Raw genomic sequence first — 15466 nt, 5'->3', positions numbered from 1 at the left:
CATCCTTGCTGTAATCACATTACCAGGTAACACTAATTTGGCTCTGCTCAGGCTCCTTTCGCTGGCTTTCTTCACAGAGGATTAGGAGAGTGCTCTGCTCCTGTGGGACTGGAGCCTTGGGAGCAAAGCAGGAATATCCATTAAGCATTCCTCCTGTGAAGAGAAATTGTGGGGTGATGTAACAGCCCAACTGAGAGAGAATTCACCTCCTGCATTAGAGAAAGTGTGGACAGATATAAAGAGCTGTATCAGATATTGCAAAACAAGGTGTACATCCCTGGGTTTCTGTTGGGATTATTGGCAATACTCTGGTTGGTTCTCTGTGCAGGGGTGTATGACAGGTGATGTGACTGGATGCAAATCTCCCTGCCCATGGGTCTTGGCTGGGAGTTCTCCTTCTTCCCGCAGGGCTGTTTCATGCAGCCCAGATCTAAACTCCTGTTAGCCTGGCCAAGGTCCCAGTGCTGATGGGACAGCTGTGGGGGTGCCCTGAGCTGTGACAGTGTGTCACAAAATAGGTTCTGCCACCCAGTGTGCAAGAGGCCAACCCACACCCAGAGTCGAGGTATTTGATTTATTTACAGTTCTGCACTGGATGGCAAATCCACAAAGCTAGCATGACGACTGTCAAAACTTACACATTTTAGCAAACAAAGGTATTAATGTTCATTGGTTACAAGTTAACTAGTTATCATATTAATTAGTATTCTTGGTTAATGATTCTTTCACATCCCATGCTAATTAGTCCACAGGATTGGTATTTCTCTAATTTTGGGTTGATGGGTTTCTTGGGTCTGTAGCCTTGAGTAGGTGGTCACAATCTGCCCCTGACAGAATTAACTTTTACCCACTTGGAGCTGATCCCACTTAATTGCTGAGTTAGGTTTCTTAATCTCCCACTTGGAGCTGATTCCACCTAATTGCTGAGTTAGGTTTCTTAGCTTCTCCCTTATCTTGGGGATTCTGACTAATGTCCTTGTAGCCCATAAATCCTGCATTCCTTGTTCCCGCTATCAGAACTACATTCTTCTTCCCAAGATTTTTTAACCTCCTACTAAGTCTGAGATCACTGGATCAAGCCTTAAACCTAAACAAGACAATTCTACCAACAAGTAATACACCTTTCTGAGACAGCACTTAGACCTTATTGGCTGCTCTCTGCTGCGGGGATTAACTCTCCTTTCCCGTTGCTCAGGTTTGGAAGCGTGCAGAGCTCAAACATCGCATTCCATCCTTTCCGAAGGCAGCTCGTGCGCGTTCTGCGGCCCCGCTCCGGGCCGGCAGCGGGCGCGCTCGGCCCCGCGGCGGCGGCTGCAGGGCCCGCGGACGTGGCCGCGGAAGTGGCTGGCGGGGCCGGGCCGTGCCACGCCGGGACGGGCCGGGCTGGGCTGAACCGAGCCAAACCGAGCCGCATCCCCTGCGGGCAGCCACCGACGGAGCCATGTCGCGGGGCGGTGGGAAGGGGATCAGCCTGAAGGACAAGCTGGATGGGAACGAGCTGGACCTGAGCCTGTGCGACCTGAACGAGGTGCCGGTGCGGGAGCTGGTGAGTGCCCGGCCGCGCCCGGCCGCGCCCGGCGGGGGGGGACCGGCCCCGGCCGGGGGAGAAGGAGACCCAGGTGTGGTGGGTTGTGAGCCGGCCTGCAGGGTGTTTAAAGCAGGCACATTCTGTGTCCTGCAGGTGTTTAAAGCAGTAAGATTTTGTGAGCCGGCCTGCAGGTATTTAAAGCAGTAAGGTTCCATGTCCTACAGGTATTTAAAGCAGGCAGGTTCTGTGTCCTGCAGGTGTTTAAAGCAGGTGTGTTCTGTGTGCTGGGGGTCGTGAGCTGGCCTGCAGGTATTTAAAGCAGTAAGGTTTTGTGAGCTGGCCTGCAGGTGTTTAAAGCTGGCAGGTTCCGTGTCCTGCAGGTATTTAAAGCAGTAAGGTTCCGTGTCCTGCAGGTGTTCAAAGCAGGCAGGTTTTGTGTCCTGCAGATATTTAAAGCAGTAAGGTTCTGTGTCCTGCAGGTGTTTAAATCAGTAAGGTTTTGTGAGCTGGCCTGCAGGTATTTATTTAAAGCAGTAAGGTTCTTGTCCTGCAGGCCTGGCAGCTGCTGGGCACTGCTGTCCCGGGATAAGAACATTTTTTTGGACCCAGAAATGGATCCGGAGATGACGTGAACAGCCGCGGGGGATGGACGGACTGACGCGGGAGAAACCGCAGAGGCTGAAGCAGCACTAGCAGGTGTCAGAAGGGCTCGAATGAACCTCCACGTTCATTCAGTGCCTTATTTGTCTTTCAGGCCGCTCTTCCGAAAGCTACTGTCTTGGATTTGTCCTGTAACAACCTCATTTCCTTGCCGGTAAGGTGCTAGAGAGTCTCCGTGGGGATGAGTCTGCTGTAAAATATTTGGGAAGATAGCTGGAGCTTCAGTAGAGGCTCACCAGGCACTGTAGAACCGGCACTCTCCCTGCCCTGGGATGGCTGAATGACTCCATCGTTAGTGCTGGCAGTGGATTTGGCTGAGGAGAGAGTACAGGGTTGGACTGTGTGAGGGTTGCAGTACATTCCTTCCAGAGCACCCCCAGGTGAATACAGAGGAGTTTCATCAGCACTGGGGACTTGGCTTTGTTCCTGTCCTAGTGTCATCCATAACCTTCTCAGTCTGTCTTATCTGTCCCACTGCCTCTCACCAAGGCAAAGGAGGAGAAGGATCTTCCTCCATCACAGTCCTGTAGTAAGTCAAGGATTTGTGCCTGATGTGAGGTGCAGGCTGTCTCTGTGTACTTACCACTGAGGTCCTTCTATAAAGGTGCTGACCAGCTTTCTCTGGGTTGTCTTTGTTTGGGTTTTAGTCAGATTTCTGCAGTTTGATGCATCTGGTGAAGCTGGATTTGAGTAAAAATCGGCTGCAACAGCTGCCCTTGGATTTTGGCCGCCTGGTCAATCTGCAGCACCTGGACCTTCTGAACAACCGCTTGGTCACCCTGCCAGTCAGCTTTGCACAGCTCAAGGTAAAACTGTTTGCTGGGCAGTTATGTAAAGCTTTGGGATGCAGCCCAGGGTCTTGTGATCCTGCTCAAGTTGATTTCTCTGGTAAAGCATCCATCCTGCTGACTGTCCTTTCCAAAATTCAGCTGGCTCTGCACCACAGCTCAGTGAAAATCCTCTCAATCTATTGAAAACATCTCTGCTCATCTTCTGTACCTGTTTCATTCATGTAAAAACTAAGCAGTTCTTTGCTTCTGCTTTGGATCTCTTTAATAATTCTGAGACTGCTATGCTCTTACAGCCTGCCCTTTGTTGTGCCTCTTTGCAGAACCTGAAGTGGCTGGATCTGAAGGACAATCCCCTGGATCCTGTCCTGGCTAAAGTGGCAGGAGACTGCCTGGATGAGAATCAGTGTAAGCAGGCTGCTGTCAAGGTAAGGAGTCTGCTTTTATTCAACTTTTTTTTTCCTTTCATAGCTTTGCTGGTGATTCTTCCTCTGTTTACTTTGCAAGCTGGGCAGCTGCTGCAGGAGCCTGAAGTTTTTTCAGGGAGTAAGATGCATGTGCACAGGACTTCCACTACTGCTGTGCCTGTGGAGAGCAAACACCTGGCTGAGGAGGATGCTTCTCCATTAGTGGAGTTAAGAGAGGATTAAATGCTGGTTGCCCAGAAAGTGGAGGCATAATCAGACATAATAATCCATGCCTGTGCTGATAGTACAAAAACCTCATGAGAAGTTCTGGCAAACATAAATAGAAATGATCAGTGATCCTCTGTATCCTTGAGCACCAGTTTGCCATGTTTGTTTTTAGTGGGAAGATCTGCTTTTTAACTGTAGAGACTCACAAAAGTTGTGAGTTCTCTTCAGTGCCATAGCTGTAGGGGTAGGTGAGGGTTGGGGGTCAGCCCCAGCTGACCTCAGCTGTACTCCAACTGTGCTGTTCTGAACTGACTGTGCCACAAGGCTTCTGCACAGCTCTCAGGTTGTTCTCTTGGCCCTTTAAGGTACTGCAGCACATGAAAGCAATCCAGTCTGAGCAAGATCGACAACGGCAGCGGAAACTCCAGGCAGAGAGAGGTAGGCATGAAGAACCCCGCTGCTGTCTGCTGAGGATTGCTCTTGGTCTAACACACCCAAACATTCTGATCACCATCTAAAAATTGCCATTTAACACATACTTGTAGCCACCCAAACTCAAAGTACTCAGGGAGTAGTAGGGTAAAAGGGTTGGAGGGAGAAAGATAGCAGGGGGGTATGTGATTTCTTGTCCTGAGGAATAGTTAAATCTCTAAATGGAATGTGCTATAGGATACCTATAAAAACATGAAAGAAAAGTACAGCAAAATGCAAGGTATGTAATACAAAATAAAACGATAAAAAAGAGGATAGTTGTTTAATTTGCTTCCGCATTCCAGTTGGGATAATAAGGTAATAAATGGCAGTGACAACCCTTTACATAAAAGGGAAAAACTTGCTGTTAACCCCCAGAAATGGAGAAGAGGCGTGAAGCAGAGCAGCGAGCAAAGGAGGCTCAGGAGAGAGAACTGCGGAAGCGAGAGAAGGCAGAGGAGAAGGAGCGCAGGAGGCGGGAGTACGATGCTCAGAAAGCTGCCAAACAGGAGCTGGAAAAGAAAACTAAAAAGGAAACAGTGCACACCCGAAGTAAGTATCATCCATTTTGGGTGGGATTGTGTCAGGTTTTATGATGCTGCCAAAATTGCTTTTGTGCAGCCCACTGGAGACAGTGGGAGAGGGTAGGGGGGAGCCTATACAAGTTCTGATAAACGCTGCTGCTCTGCCATTTCCCCCTGTGCCTGTGTTCCCATCAACTGTGAAGCTACAAGTCAGGAAGTTCTCCAGCTGTTCCTGATGAGAGCTTCACTCATTTTTTTTCTTAAGTTTACTGAACTACATTTGCATAATCAGATCTTGTGCAACATGGAGGTGCTTTACACCATGAAACTGGATCTGAAACTTTTCATCCTCAGCAGTTAAATCCTACACATCTACTTATTTATCAGAGCTAAGTTATGAAAATTCACAACAAAAGCCAACTGCAGCAGAGGATGAAGTATCTTACCTGAACAGTCTGTTGTAGTTGATTAATTGCTCACATTGTGTGCTGTTCATGTTCTCACTGCAGAGCCAGCCTCCAGCTCCCGGCCCCCTCAGCCCCCCCGGCACAAGCCCTCGTGGTCGCGGTCGGTGCTGAGAGTCCTGCTCTTTGTGCTCTTCTGCATCCTCTGCACCCTGGCTGCCTGCAAACTGACAGAGCTGCAGCACCAACCTCTGTGTGTCAGCGTCAACACCCTCTACGAGGACGTGGTGGCTGCTCTGCAAAACCACAAAACCCTGCAGAACATGCTACAGCACAACTCGCAGCAGTGATTGTCCTGGATGGGCACGTGCTTCATCAGCATCTCCTTCCACCATCTCTACGCAGCCAGAATTCCTATGGAATTGTGTTCTGATGAAACTGCTTTGAACCAGTCAGCGTTGGTTTGCTGCTCCACTCCACAGAGCAGAGCTATTGTTCAAACCATCTTTGTTGTGCATGTCTCAGTCGGCTGTAACTCCATTATTTGTGCACGTTAACCTAAACTTGTTACCACTCCTTGCTTCCACGTGGTATCCACCAGGACTGTGACAGTCTATAGGAATGGGAACAAGCAGCCCTCACATCACCTGGGGGAGACAGCTGTAGCTCTGACTTGGAGGTGGAAGGTTTTTAATACATATCCATTCCTTGCTCTCATTTTTATTTGTGCTAAAATTGGTGGTATGGCTGTATGGGAATAATACACTAAGGCCCCACTCCAGGACCAATGACAGGCATGTAGGATGGCTGGGCATCCCTGTGTTGGAGCAAAGAGGCTGATGTGCTATTGAAAGGAGTTGAAAATTTTCAATACAACAGTTTTCACAGCAATTTGTCTGAACTGAATGTTTGTGTTGTTAACATGGTTTTAATTTTAATTAGGCCTTTTAGGAACAGCCACAAAGGGCTTGGGAATAATTCCTGCCTGCTGCAGCTGCAGCAGCAGCACTGGGTGGCACTGTGGGAGCACTGTTGGCAGGAAAGGGGAAGCCTCGGGGTTGGGGGAAGGTTGGGAGGTTTGGTGGTTTGCACCTCGAGAGGAAAACTCACCTCTGCAATGGTCTGTGAATTATTTAGAATCTCCTTTAAAATTATTTGAAATTATTAATTTTAAAATTTCCTTTTAACATCTCCATCAAGGAAAAGTTTTTCATATCCTTAAGGGTTTTGTGAATACTTAAAATGAAGTGCAAGTTTCTGAGAATATCTGTATACATCCTGCACTGCTCTCCAAAATCATTCCCTGTTCTCATACCTGGGATTATTGCTGCCAGGAGCAGTGCTATGGGGAGACCATCACAACAGTAAATCTTCATTTTTTTTTCTGTAACCCAGTTGTGGTATATCACACAGGAAAGAACAGCAGCCCAAGTATCAGATAAAAGGAAGGGAAGGGCTGCCTCTGCCTTGGGAGGGTGCATGTTTTCAAAGCTTCCTTCAAACACCTTTAAGCTCTGCTTTGGATGTCTAACTCATCCTATTCTTTAAAAGATCCTTACTCCATATCCAGAAATGCTCAGGAAAATGACAGACAGCATCCAATGTTTCCTCCATGCAGCCCTTCCTGCAAACATCCAGATGAGTGTTGCATAGGTTGCTGAGCACCTATTTATAGATTTATAGATTCAGGTCTGCAGCACTTCTGGCCAGGGCAGGGCTCCTGCTGGATGCCTGGAACGAGCAGGGCAGGTGGGGAATTGTCCACTGGAGGCAGCAGGGTTCCAAAGAGTTAACTTCCACACAGTTAATGCAGTTTAATTCTCTGAGCACTCATCTCAGCAATGCTGTTGCAAAAACCCTGAACTGTCCTTGTGTGCACACAAGTGCTGATAGCTGCACGGACAGGCCCTGGTCCCCAATCTAATTAAAAGGAAGCTTTTTCTGCCAACTGTTTAGACCTCATAATTCCAGCACATATAATCAGATTTCAAGACCCTCTGTAGATTAAGCTGTCTGGAGACTGACTCAGAGCACTCTGAACTTATATCTGAAAATTAGTCTTTCTCATTCCCATCTGCTACAGTGGAACAATGAGAGGCTGTTTGTGAGGTAAAGTTCTTTAACCTCACTTCACACAGGTGCTGGGGGGGCAGCACCATATTGCTCTAGTATCAGGATTTGTCCCAAAGGAAGGAGAAGGTAAGTCCTTGCAGTTAGGACAGCAAGAGGAAGTATTCCTTTCACCAGAGGACATACCTGTCTATGGTCAAGACACCATGTTAGGAAGCAAAGGTTATTCTTCAAAATTATTTATTTTATAGAAAGACAAATAAAACAACATCAGTACTATAACCTGTGTGCAACTCTAGTGCTTAGGGAAGATGTTCCCCATCTTTCTTGTGTAAACTCCTGCTATTCAGAAACTTGGTATCCAACTTTTTTCCTGCTATAATAAAGTCTAAATGTGCTTCAAGTCTTTAAACAAGGATCAGTGAGTGTTATCTAAGCACTTCTTCACAGAAGAAAACTGAAAACTTGACCAGACAAATGGTAAAACCCTTATTCCCTGGAGCTAGCCAGTGAAATCCAAACCTGAACACTTAACTAGACAAACAGTAAAACCCTTTATCCCTGTGCTACCCAGTAAAATCCAGACAGAGGTCAGGATCGTGGGAAGTCATCTGCAGGTAGATGCGTCGGGACAGCTCGGGCCCAATGCGCCGGGCGGTGGCTGTCACGCCCTCCCCGCGGTGCACAGTGATGTTGGACAGCATGTTCTCCCGCTCCTGCTCCGAGGAGCACCTCTCATAGGCCTAAAGCAACACAAAGGGAACATGGCATCACTCACTTGCATCCACTGCTCAAAAAAAACAGAGCTGTGCACCTCTACCTGCTCTGCCCTTCCACAATGTGCACTCATTTTTCACTTGGTCTCTGCCCAAGTCTCATCTGGGAGCTTAGAGAGTGGGGCCAGTGCTGCTCCCTCAGTGGGAAGCCAGAACAGTGGATGCCAAGGAATCCATTCCTTCACTGACTTACTGAACTGCTTATACAGAATCACTGTGTCTAATTTAATACTGATTCAATTACTTCTTCCACCCCCTGCATGAGCTGGCTGCCTGCACACAGTGCTGGGTATCCCTGAGGCATCCTCACCTGGATCAGCAGCTGAGGAGAAGGGTAGGCAGACACGATAGCCTCAGCCATCTCAGAGCTGACACGGTTAAATTGCTGTATCTGCCTCTTCCAAACTTTCAAGAGACCCTTTCCAGAAGGATCCACCTTCACTCCTCCAGAACAGCCCTTCTCCAAGTAGAAAGAGAACGCTGCGTTGTCTCGCTCCCGCCTAGGAAGAACAGGGAATGAGGAAGCAAATGAGACAATGAGGCTGTGAAGAAAATCCTGTCCCTGCCATCTGTTGTCACAGAGCACCATCCCTCACTTGAGCTGTCAGACACAACTGGCATCAAAGGAAACATGAACAATTTGACCCTGTTTTCTTCACATGCATTATGAATTTCTTTAAGACACAGATTGATACTGAAAAGGAAACAATCCTGTACCCAGCAGCAATCCTGACACAAGCCAACTTGCAGACAAAGTGGTAAACAAGAATTCACCTTCTGGCTGTCAACCATAATCAAACACTTTTACATGTCATTTTTAATGACATCTCTTGTCATGGCTGACATGAAAATGCAACAGCTGCTGTGATGGGGATGCCAGGATTGCGTGAGACTGCACAAGATGGCTTTCCTAGCTATCACTGCAACAAGCTGCTGTCCTCCCTTGTCAATGGAGAGAGCCAAGTGGTTCATTCTCAGGCATGTCTCTTGGTTACATGCTGAAGAAGAAAAGCTGGCACTCTAAGAGCCAACCCTACTCGCATTCCCTTCCCACTCCAAAAATCTGACTCAGAGCAAGAGCTCTACTTGATGTCAAGGCTCCAGTGTGAAACCTGAAGACGGTGAGGCACTGGAACAAGTTTCCCAAAGAAGATGCAGATATCTCAGCCCTGGAAGTGTTCAATGCCAGGTTGGATGGAGCACTATGCAACCTGCTCTAGTGGAAGGTGTCCCTGTCCATGGCAGGGGCTTGGATTAGATTATCTTTAAGGTCCTGTCCAACCCAAACCAGCTCGTGAAACCAGGGTCTGGCCTGACCCCTCTGGGGGCAGGACATGAATTTCAAGAGTAAGTCCTGTGTTGAAGGAGCTGCAATAGCAGCTTCTCTGTCACCTGTGCCTTTAAGAACCACTATACCCTGTGTTGTGCCTGCTATTCCTTCCCAGTAGCTTAAAGTGCAGCCTCTCCAAAGGCAGGACCAAACCTCTGCTTACTCACTTGTACGGTGCCTCAGCCACAGCTTTTGTGAACATAGCAGCATATTCCCCAAGCTCCTCACTGCTCTCAAAAGTGCTTATTTGGACTTGTGTGCTCAGCTGCAGATCCACCAGGGCCTGTATCACCATTGGGAACAACAAATGGCACAATTAGTCTTGTTGCATCAAATTCCATTTTTGTCTGAAGCAGAAAAGAGTCACAAAAGTCCTGCTGTTGGACAAAGACCTTCACTCTCTCTTCTCTTTGGGAACAGCTAACTCAAGACACTGAAGTACTTAGGGGCAGTCTGTCTCCTGACAGTTATCATCACCTCTGAGCTGCCTCAGCTCCTCTGTGGCTCTTGTTACAAACAGGCCACCACCAGTGGGCTTTGCCAATGGGCCATGAAGGGCAAGAGGTGCTGAGACTGACATCGGTATCCAGGTGAACAAAAGACATGAGTCTGTGTGGGAGCAGATACAGGAACTGAGCAATGGGGAGCTCAACCCAAAGAGCTCTGTCCACAGACTGATGGACTAATGAATAATGAAAGCCATGTACTCCCATCCACAAAATTGTGTGACTGGGTCAAATGTCCAAATACTGGGAGACAACAGATGATGGCTGCATGTCTCTTTTAAAAGTACTTACTTCTTTCACATCCATTCTGGTTAAGTCCATGCCAGAGTCCTTAACCTCCTTTTTTCTCCTTTCTCCCCGTTTCTCTGGATTCCCACTCGCTGCTGTCTGTCGCAGCCTTTGTTTTGGCTGAACTTGCAAAGACCTAAAAAGAGGTGGAGCATACTCTCATATTCCAGTCTTTGCCAGAAGGAATTAACATAAACACCTATGGCATTTTTCAAGGCCAGAGAAAACACAGAAACATTTGGAGGGAAGAAGTCTGACCTGAAATAATTTTCTACTCCTACTACTGCCAGAGCCAGAATTTTCCCAGGCATTTTCTCCATCACATGAGCTACATAGCTCTGCAGGGTCTCCTGCCTTTCTGCACAGCCCTCAGCGCTCTACAAACAAAAATAGGAAAAATAAGGAGTTAAACCATTTTGAGGTACACAGAGAAGCACAGCAAATTATGGCCCTGGTGGTAGGCCTGCAGATGAGTCTGTTCATCCTGTTCAGGGCAAGCAGGCAATACTTGATCCCATGTAAAGTTAGAGCAGAAAGAAAAAAAATAAACCCATTTGACGTAACCCTTCAGGAATGTGTGAATTTTAACTAGCGAAGAAAGCTTGTCAGAACTTAATATTATACAACCCATTAATGTTTAATTAATTTCTGTTTTAGTGAAATCCTGCATTCCTCCCACACCAAAACCTTCCAGCCACTAAGAGAGATGACAAAACACTGGTTTTGCAGCAAGGCATATATCCAGAAGCACAAAAGTCATAAACATTCTCACTTGCTTGTAGTTGCGAGCCATGGACAAAAACTCCTCCAGGCCAAGCAGAACTAGGACATTTGGTTCTTCTGTCCATTCATCTCCTCCTCCCATCTGTTCAGATATGAAAACAAACAGGCCACAGTCTATTTAGAATTCACTCAGACTCCCACTCAGAGCACTGAGCAGGGAGATTACAGGGTGTTTACTTGGGTTGCTAAATACAATTACTAATGACTACAGATAACCCATGAAGAAAAGGGCAAGATTATCAAAATTTTGCTCGCTTACCCGTGATGGCACTGTCTTTCTCCTCCAGGTGATGCTGCAGGGAACAGCTTGGCTCTCAAACACACAGGAATAATTGGCAGCCTGCAAAGCACTACGGATCTGCTCTCCACCTTCTACCTGTAAGATGACTGAAATCGATGCACGGGTCAGGCCTCCAGAGAGAGGAGACAACAGTCAATACAAGGCAGGTGCAGGCTGTGAGGACAACTACCTGGATCTAGCACCACTGTTATGTATTTCTGGCACTCTCCTGGCCGCTGAGCTCTCAGCATCTTGGCAATGGCTCTCTTCCTCTCTTTCTCCTCCTCCTGCTCCCTCCTCTTTGCTTCTTGCTCCTTCTTTCTCTGCAACGCATTCTGGCAGATTGTCTCCCGTTCCTTCTGACTATATTGTCGCTTCTTGAGAGGGAGCGATGTTTCTGGCCTTTCTCTGCATACCGGGGGGCTACTAGGCCTGTCTGAGCCGAGTGGCGAGGAGCACGGGGAGGATCTCCCAGCACTGCGTGTACCATTCTCACCGTCGCAAGCCACTTCTCCACACGGCGCCTGATCTTCCCGCAGCCCTCCGCTCCCAGGAGCCACCAGGTCACCACTAGCACAAAACCCAGATGCCTCTCCTGTATCGCCAGCGCTCACGTTGAAAGGCTCAGGCTCCGCTTCCACCCTCATCTCGACCGTCTCATGAAAAGGGACGACGTCCATCTCCTCGTCATCCCCCTCTTCGCTCCCGCTGCTCACCATCTTGACAACCTCTGTTGTCAACGCTTCAGGATCAGGAGATGGCGATCGCGGGCGGCTCGGCTCGCCGAGGCATTGGGACGGCTGCAGCAGGTAGGCGAAGGAGGGCAGGTTCTCCTCCTCGCTGCTCTCAGACCCCAAATCGCTCTCCGCCATCCCCCCCCCTTCTCCTCAGGGGCACCCGCGCCCGCCTGAGGGGAAAGCCCGCGCCGGCCGCTGATTGGCCCGGAGTCGCGTGCAGTGGGCGGTGATTGGTCCGAACGCTCGCGACAGCTCGCGCTCCGACCAATCGCTGCCCAGCGCACGCGCGTGCGCGAGGCCTTCCCAGCGGAAGGACGACGGGGAAGCGGCGCCATCAAGATGGCGGCGCTGGGACGGCAGTGTGAGTGAGGCCTGAGGCAGCTTATTCCCTCTGAGGGGAGGGGAGCGGGGGCTGCCCGGGCAGCGGGAGGCATGAGCTCGGCAGAAGGTGCTCCAAGGAGGTCACCTCGTGGTGGGACGTTCCCTGGTGGGATGTCACCGCCGGTAGAGTGAGGCCGAGGCTTTCGCCCTTGCCTGGAGCAGAGGCGGAGCTGTGGTGATGGACGGGTTTGCGTATGAGAAACTGTAACTTTAGTTCGTCTCTGTTTAATTTCCTGCAAATTGTCAAGTTTCAAAACTTAATGGGTCATCTCCTGAAATTAATGAGAGTTTGTACCCTTTACTGAAGAGTATTTCATAGAATTACAGATTTGGGTTGGAAGGGATCTTAAAGATCATCTTGTTCCAATTCCCTGCCGTGGGCAGAGATACCTTCCATTAAAGCAGGTTGCACTAAGCTCCATCTGTGCTTGAAAACTTCCAGTGATGGGACATATTTCCAGCTCACTGAGTATCTGTGATGATTTAATTGAGTTAAACGAGTGGTTTTGCTCAGATTAAGGAAATACGATAACCACTGTTCTGCACTAACCTGCTGCTTAACAGGCTAAATAGAAGATTCGGAAAAATTAGGTTTGTCTCTTAACTGTATGAAAGGTGGTACAGAAGAGATTTTAGAGATAATGATAAATTGGGCTGGGAGGGAATTTAAAGATCCCTTGCCATGGGCACAGGGACACCTTTCACTAGACCAGGTTGCTCCAAGCCCTGTTCAACCTAGCCTTAAACACTTCCCTTAAACTGGGAGGACTAATGAAAAAACTGCTCCAGACTCCCTTTCTGCCACTCCCAGGGCTCTGTATTCCTTCTTAGACCCTTTAATCGTAGACTCACAGAATAATTAAGGTTGGAAAAGACCTCCAATACCAGCAAGTCCAGTCCTTATGCTCCTTCTGGATACTCCTCAGATTATTTCTGGCTGGTCATAGATGTTTATATTGAACTGGAGTGTGCTCATTTATAAGATTTCAGGATGTAACTGTGTAAGTAAATCCCTTTTGTTCAAAGGGGAAACTGAAACAAATCACAACCCAGCTTTTCTCAAAACACTGTAAGAGCAACCAGTGACATCTGTGCTACATTTTACAAGAATGAAACAGGAATATGTGCACATCGTTTAACATTGTTGCTGAGAGTTTTATTCTACTTGGGCAGCAGCAGCACTTGAGATGTGCCCTTTTTTTTCAAGGAACTCAGACCATTTCAGTCTAATTTATCTAGGAATTACATTTTGTTTCCTCCAAGGCTTTCCTTTGCCTTTAATTTTAAAGCCTGTCTCAACTGATATCCTTTACATCTGACAGAAGGAATTATGTATTATAGTTTTTCCAGCTGATGATGTTGTTTTTATTCCTAACCTAGTTCTTTAATTTTAAAATCTGTCTTAACTGGTACCTTCTACATCTGACAGAAGGAATTATGTATTATGATGATGTTGTTTTTTCTCCTAACCTAGTTCTAACCACTTGCCATACAAGCCTGGTTGCTGTCAGATGGGCTTCTAAGAAAAGTGGGGGCAGCTCGAAAAACCTCGGAGGCCGCAGCCCTGGGAAACGCTATGGGTTCAAAAAAGTCGAAGGTAGATCTGGGTATCTCATTTGCATTTCACTGGGTTCTTCACAGCTTCTCTCCCCTGGTTTGTGTCAGTTCAGTGTTTCAGGAGGAGGTGGGCAGGGCACTTTTCCAGGAGAAGGGGAGGATCAGTGAAACCTCATGATCCAGGGTCGTTGGTGGGCGTGCAGGGTGAGTCAGCTCCCCCCACCACGAGCCCAGCAGCCAGCAGCTGAAACTGCCTACAGAAAATGTACTTTGCTTCTAACTTTGCCTCTCCAGAGAGCCCAGGAGGCGGGAACACTGTGGGACACCTCATAACTGCGCTGCACTTTCCCCCCATGCTGGGTGGAAAAACTGAGCATTTCCAGTGTTTACAAAGGAGAGAATTATGAGGCTTAGCAGAAGCCAAAGTGCAGATTCTTGCAGTTGAGTGCTTAATAATTATTAGCTTTGCTGATGGAAACATCTCAATGTAAATGTAATTACACAAATGCCTTCAGCAGCTCGAAAATGCCTTGTACCCTAGAAGCAATCATCTCAGAGATTTGACTTTTTGACATGGTCTGTGCATTGTCTTTTATTTCCCGCTAACAATGTTTTTGTTCAGATGCTTTTAGCATTTGAAGTAATTTTTCCTTAGAAAATGCCTACAGAAAGCTGGGATTTGTAAGTCCTGGAATGATTTGTGTTCTGCCAGGAGCTGTTTCTCTGCAGTCTGACTGTGTCACTCTGTTGCAGGTGCATTTGTGCATGCAGGAAACATTTTGGCCACGCAGCGGTTGATCCGCTGGCATCCCGGCGCTCACGTAAGGCCTTTTCTTTCTCTTTGGTTCTCAGTTTCCCCCAGAGCCCCACACTCACTGCTCCTCTCTTCCAGTCTCATTGTTAATGCTCATCCCTGTGTTCTGTGGTGTCAGAGCCTGCTCAGAGCAGCTCCTGTGTTCATGGGGCTCAGGGAAGGTCTGCAAGTAATGGATGTCCCAGAACATTTCTGTGACCTGACTGGGCACTGGTGCATCAGGCTGGAATGGGTGTCTCATGTCTCATACTGAGCACCATTGCTGGAAGCAAGTTGTGTGATTTTATTTTAAAAAATAAAGCAACAGATGCTGTTGAAGCCAGGATATCAAACGAGGCAGACCAATGATCAGATCTGCTTTAGCTGTGGATGTCCAGCCTCTCCTTTCTAATGCTCCTCATCCTCTCCCAGGTGGGGATGGGCCGTAACAAGACGCTCTATGCCCTGGAGGATGGGATTGTGAGATACACCAAGGAGGTCTTCGTGCCCCCACCCCACAGCAGTGAGAGCAGAGATGTGATCTGCCAGCTGCCCAAAGGAGCAGTCCTTTATAAAACTTTTATCAGTGTCGTCCCTACCACAGAGGTAGGAAGCTTCAAACTTGTCACCATGCTGTGAACCTGCTGTGTCATGTGGGCACAGATGGGAAGGACAGACCACTACAGCTATACTGGCATCTGAGGACAAGAGTGGCTCTGAAGATACCATTTTAGGACTTGGTTTTGCTTCTGAAGTGCTTCTGATCTGTGTTCAGGCACTGAGATCACCTTCTGGCATTTTTAAGAGTGTTTAATAAATGCTGTGGGGCAGCTGAGGATCTTGGCTGTTCATGGAATGTGTTACCATGGTCATTTAGTATCTGGAGAGCCTGGTCTGTTGTGCCCCAGGATGAACTCCCTCTACAATCACTCTTGTGTCAGTATTTGTCCTGCTA

At 48.0% G+C, this 15466-nt stretch overlaps 3 protein-coding genes across 3 annotated transcripts; 2 read left to right on the top strand and 1 right to left on the bottom strand.

Moving 5' to 3' along the window:
- The first annotated feature begins 1327 nt into the window (after nt 1-1327).
- On the top strand, nt 1328-5901 carry LRRC59 (leucine rich repeat containing 59). The gene is made up of 7 exons (XM_033076703.2): nt 1328-1546; nt 2283-2342; nt 2836-2994; nt 3300-3404; nt 3977-4049; nt 4461-4634; nt 5116-5901. Exons 1-7 carry the CDS (start codon nt 1442-1444, stop codon nt 5358-5360), a joined length of 921 nt encoding a protein of 306 aa, XP_032932594.1. The 5' UTR covers nt 1328-1441; the 3' UTR covers nt 5361-5901.
- Nucleotides 5902-7303: 1402 nt separating this feature from the next.
- EME1 (essential meiotic structure-specific endonuclease 1) lies at nt 7304-11976 on the bottom strand. The gene is made up of 8 exons (XM_033076702.2): nt 11234-11976; nt 11023-11150; nt 10753-10845; nt 10239-10357; nt 9984-10116; nt 9354-9469; nt 8167-8356; nt 7304-7823 (listed from the first exon to the last, which is right to left on the bottom strand). The coding sequence occupies exons 1-8, from the start codon at nt 11913-11915 to the stop codon at nt 7647-7649; spliced, it is 1638 nt and encodes a 545-aa protein (XP_032932593.1). The 5' UTR covers nt 11916-11976; the 3' UTR covers nt 7304-7646.
- Nucleotides 11977-12034: 58 nt separating this feature from the next.
- Nucleotides 12035-15367, top strand: MRPL27 (mitochondrial ribosomal protein L27). Its single transcript, XM_033076706.2, has 4 exons — nt 12035-12141; nt 13636-13758; nt 14472-14539; nt 14944-15367. Exons 1-4 carry the CDS (start codon nt 12120-12122, stop codon nt 15148-15150), a joined length of 420 nt encoding a protein of 139 aa, XP_032932597.1. The 5' UTR covers nt 12035-12119; the 3' UTR covers nt 15151-15367.
- The last annotated feature ends 99 nt before the right edge of the window (nt 15368-15466 follow it).

The sequence above is a fragment of the Catharus ustulatus genome, chromosome 20, assembly GCF_009819885.2.
Source record: "Catharus ustulatus isolate bCatUst1 chromosome 20, bCatUst1.pri.v2, whole genome shotgun sequence".
Lineage (NCBI taxonomy): Eukaryota > Metazoa > Chordata > Aves > Passeriformes > Turdidae > Catharus > Catharus ustulatus.
The sequence above is the reverse complement of the archived record's forward strand: the minus strand, read 5'-3'. Positions and strand labels throughout refer to the sequence as shown.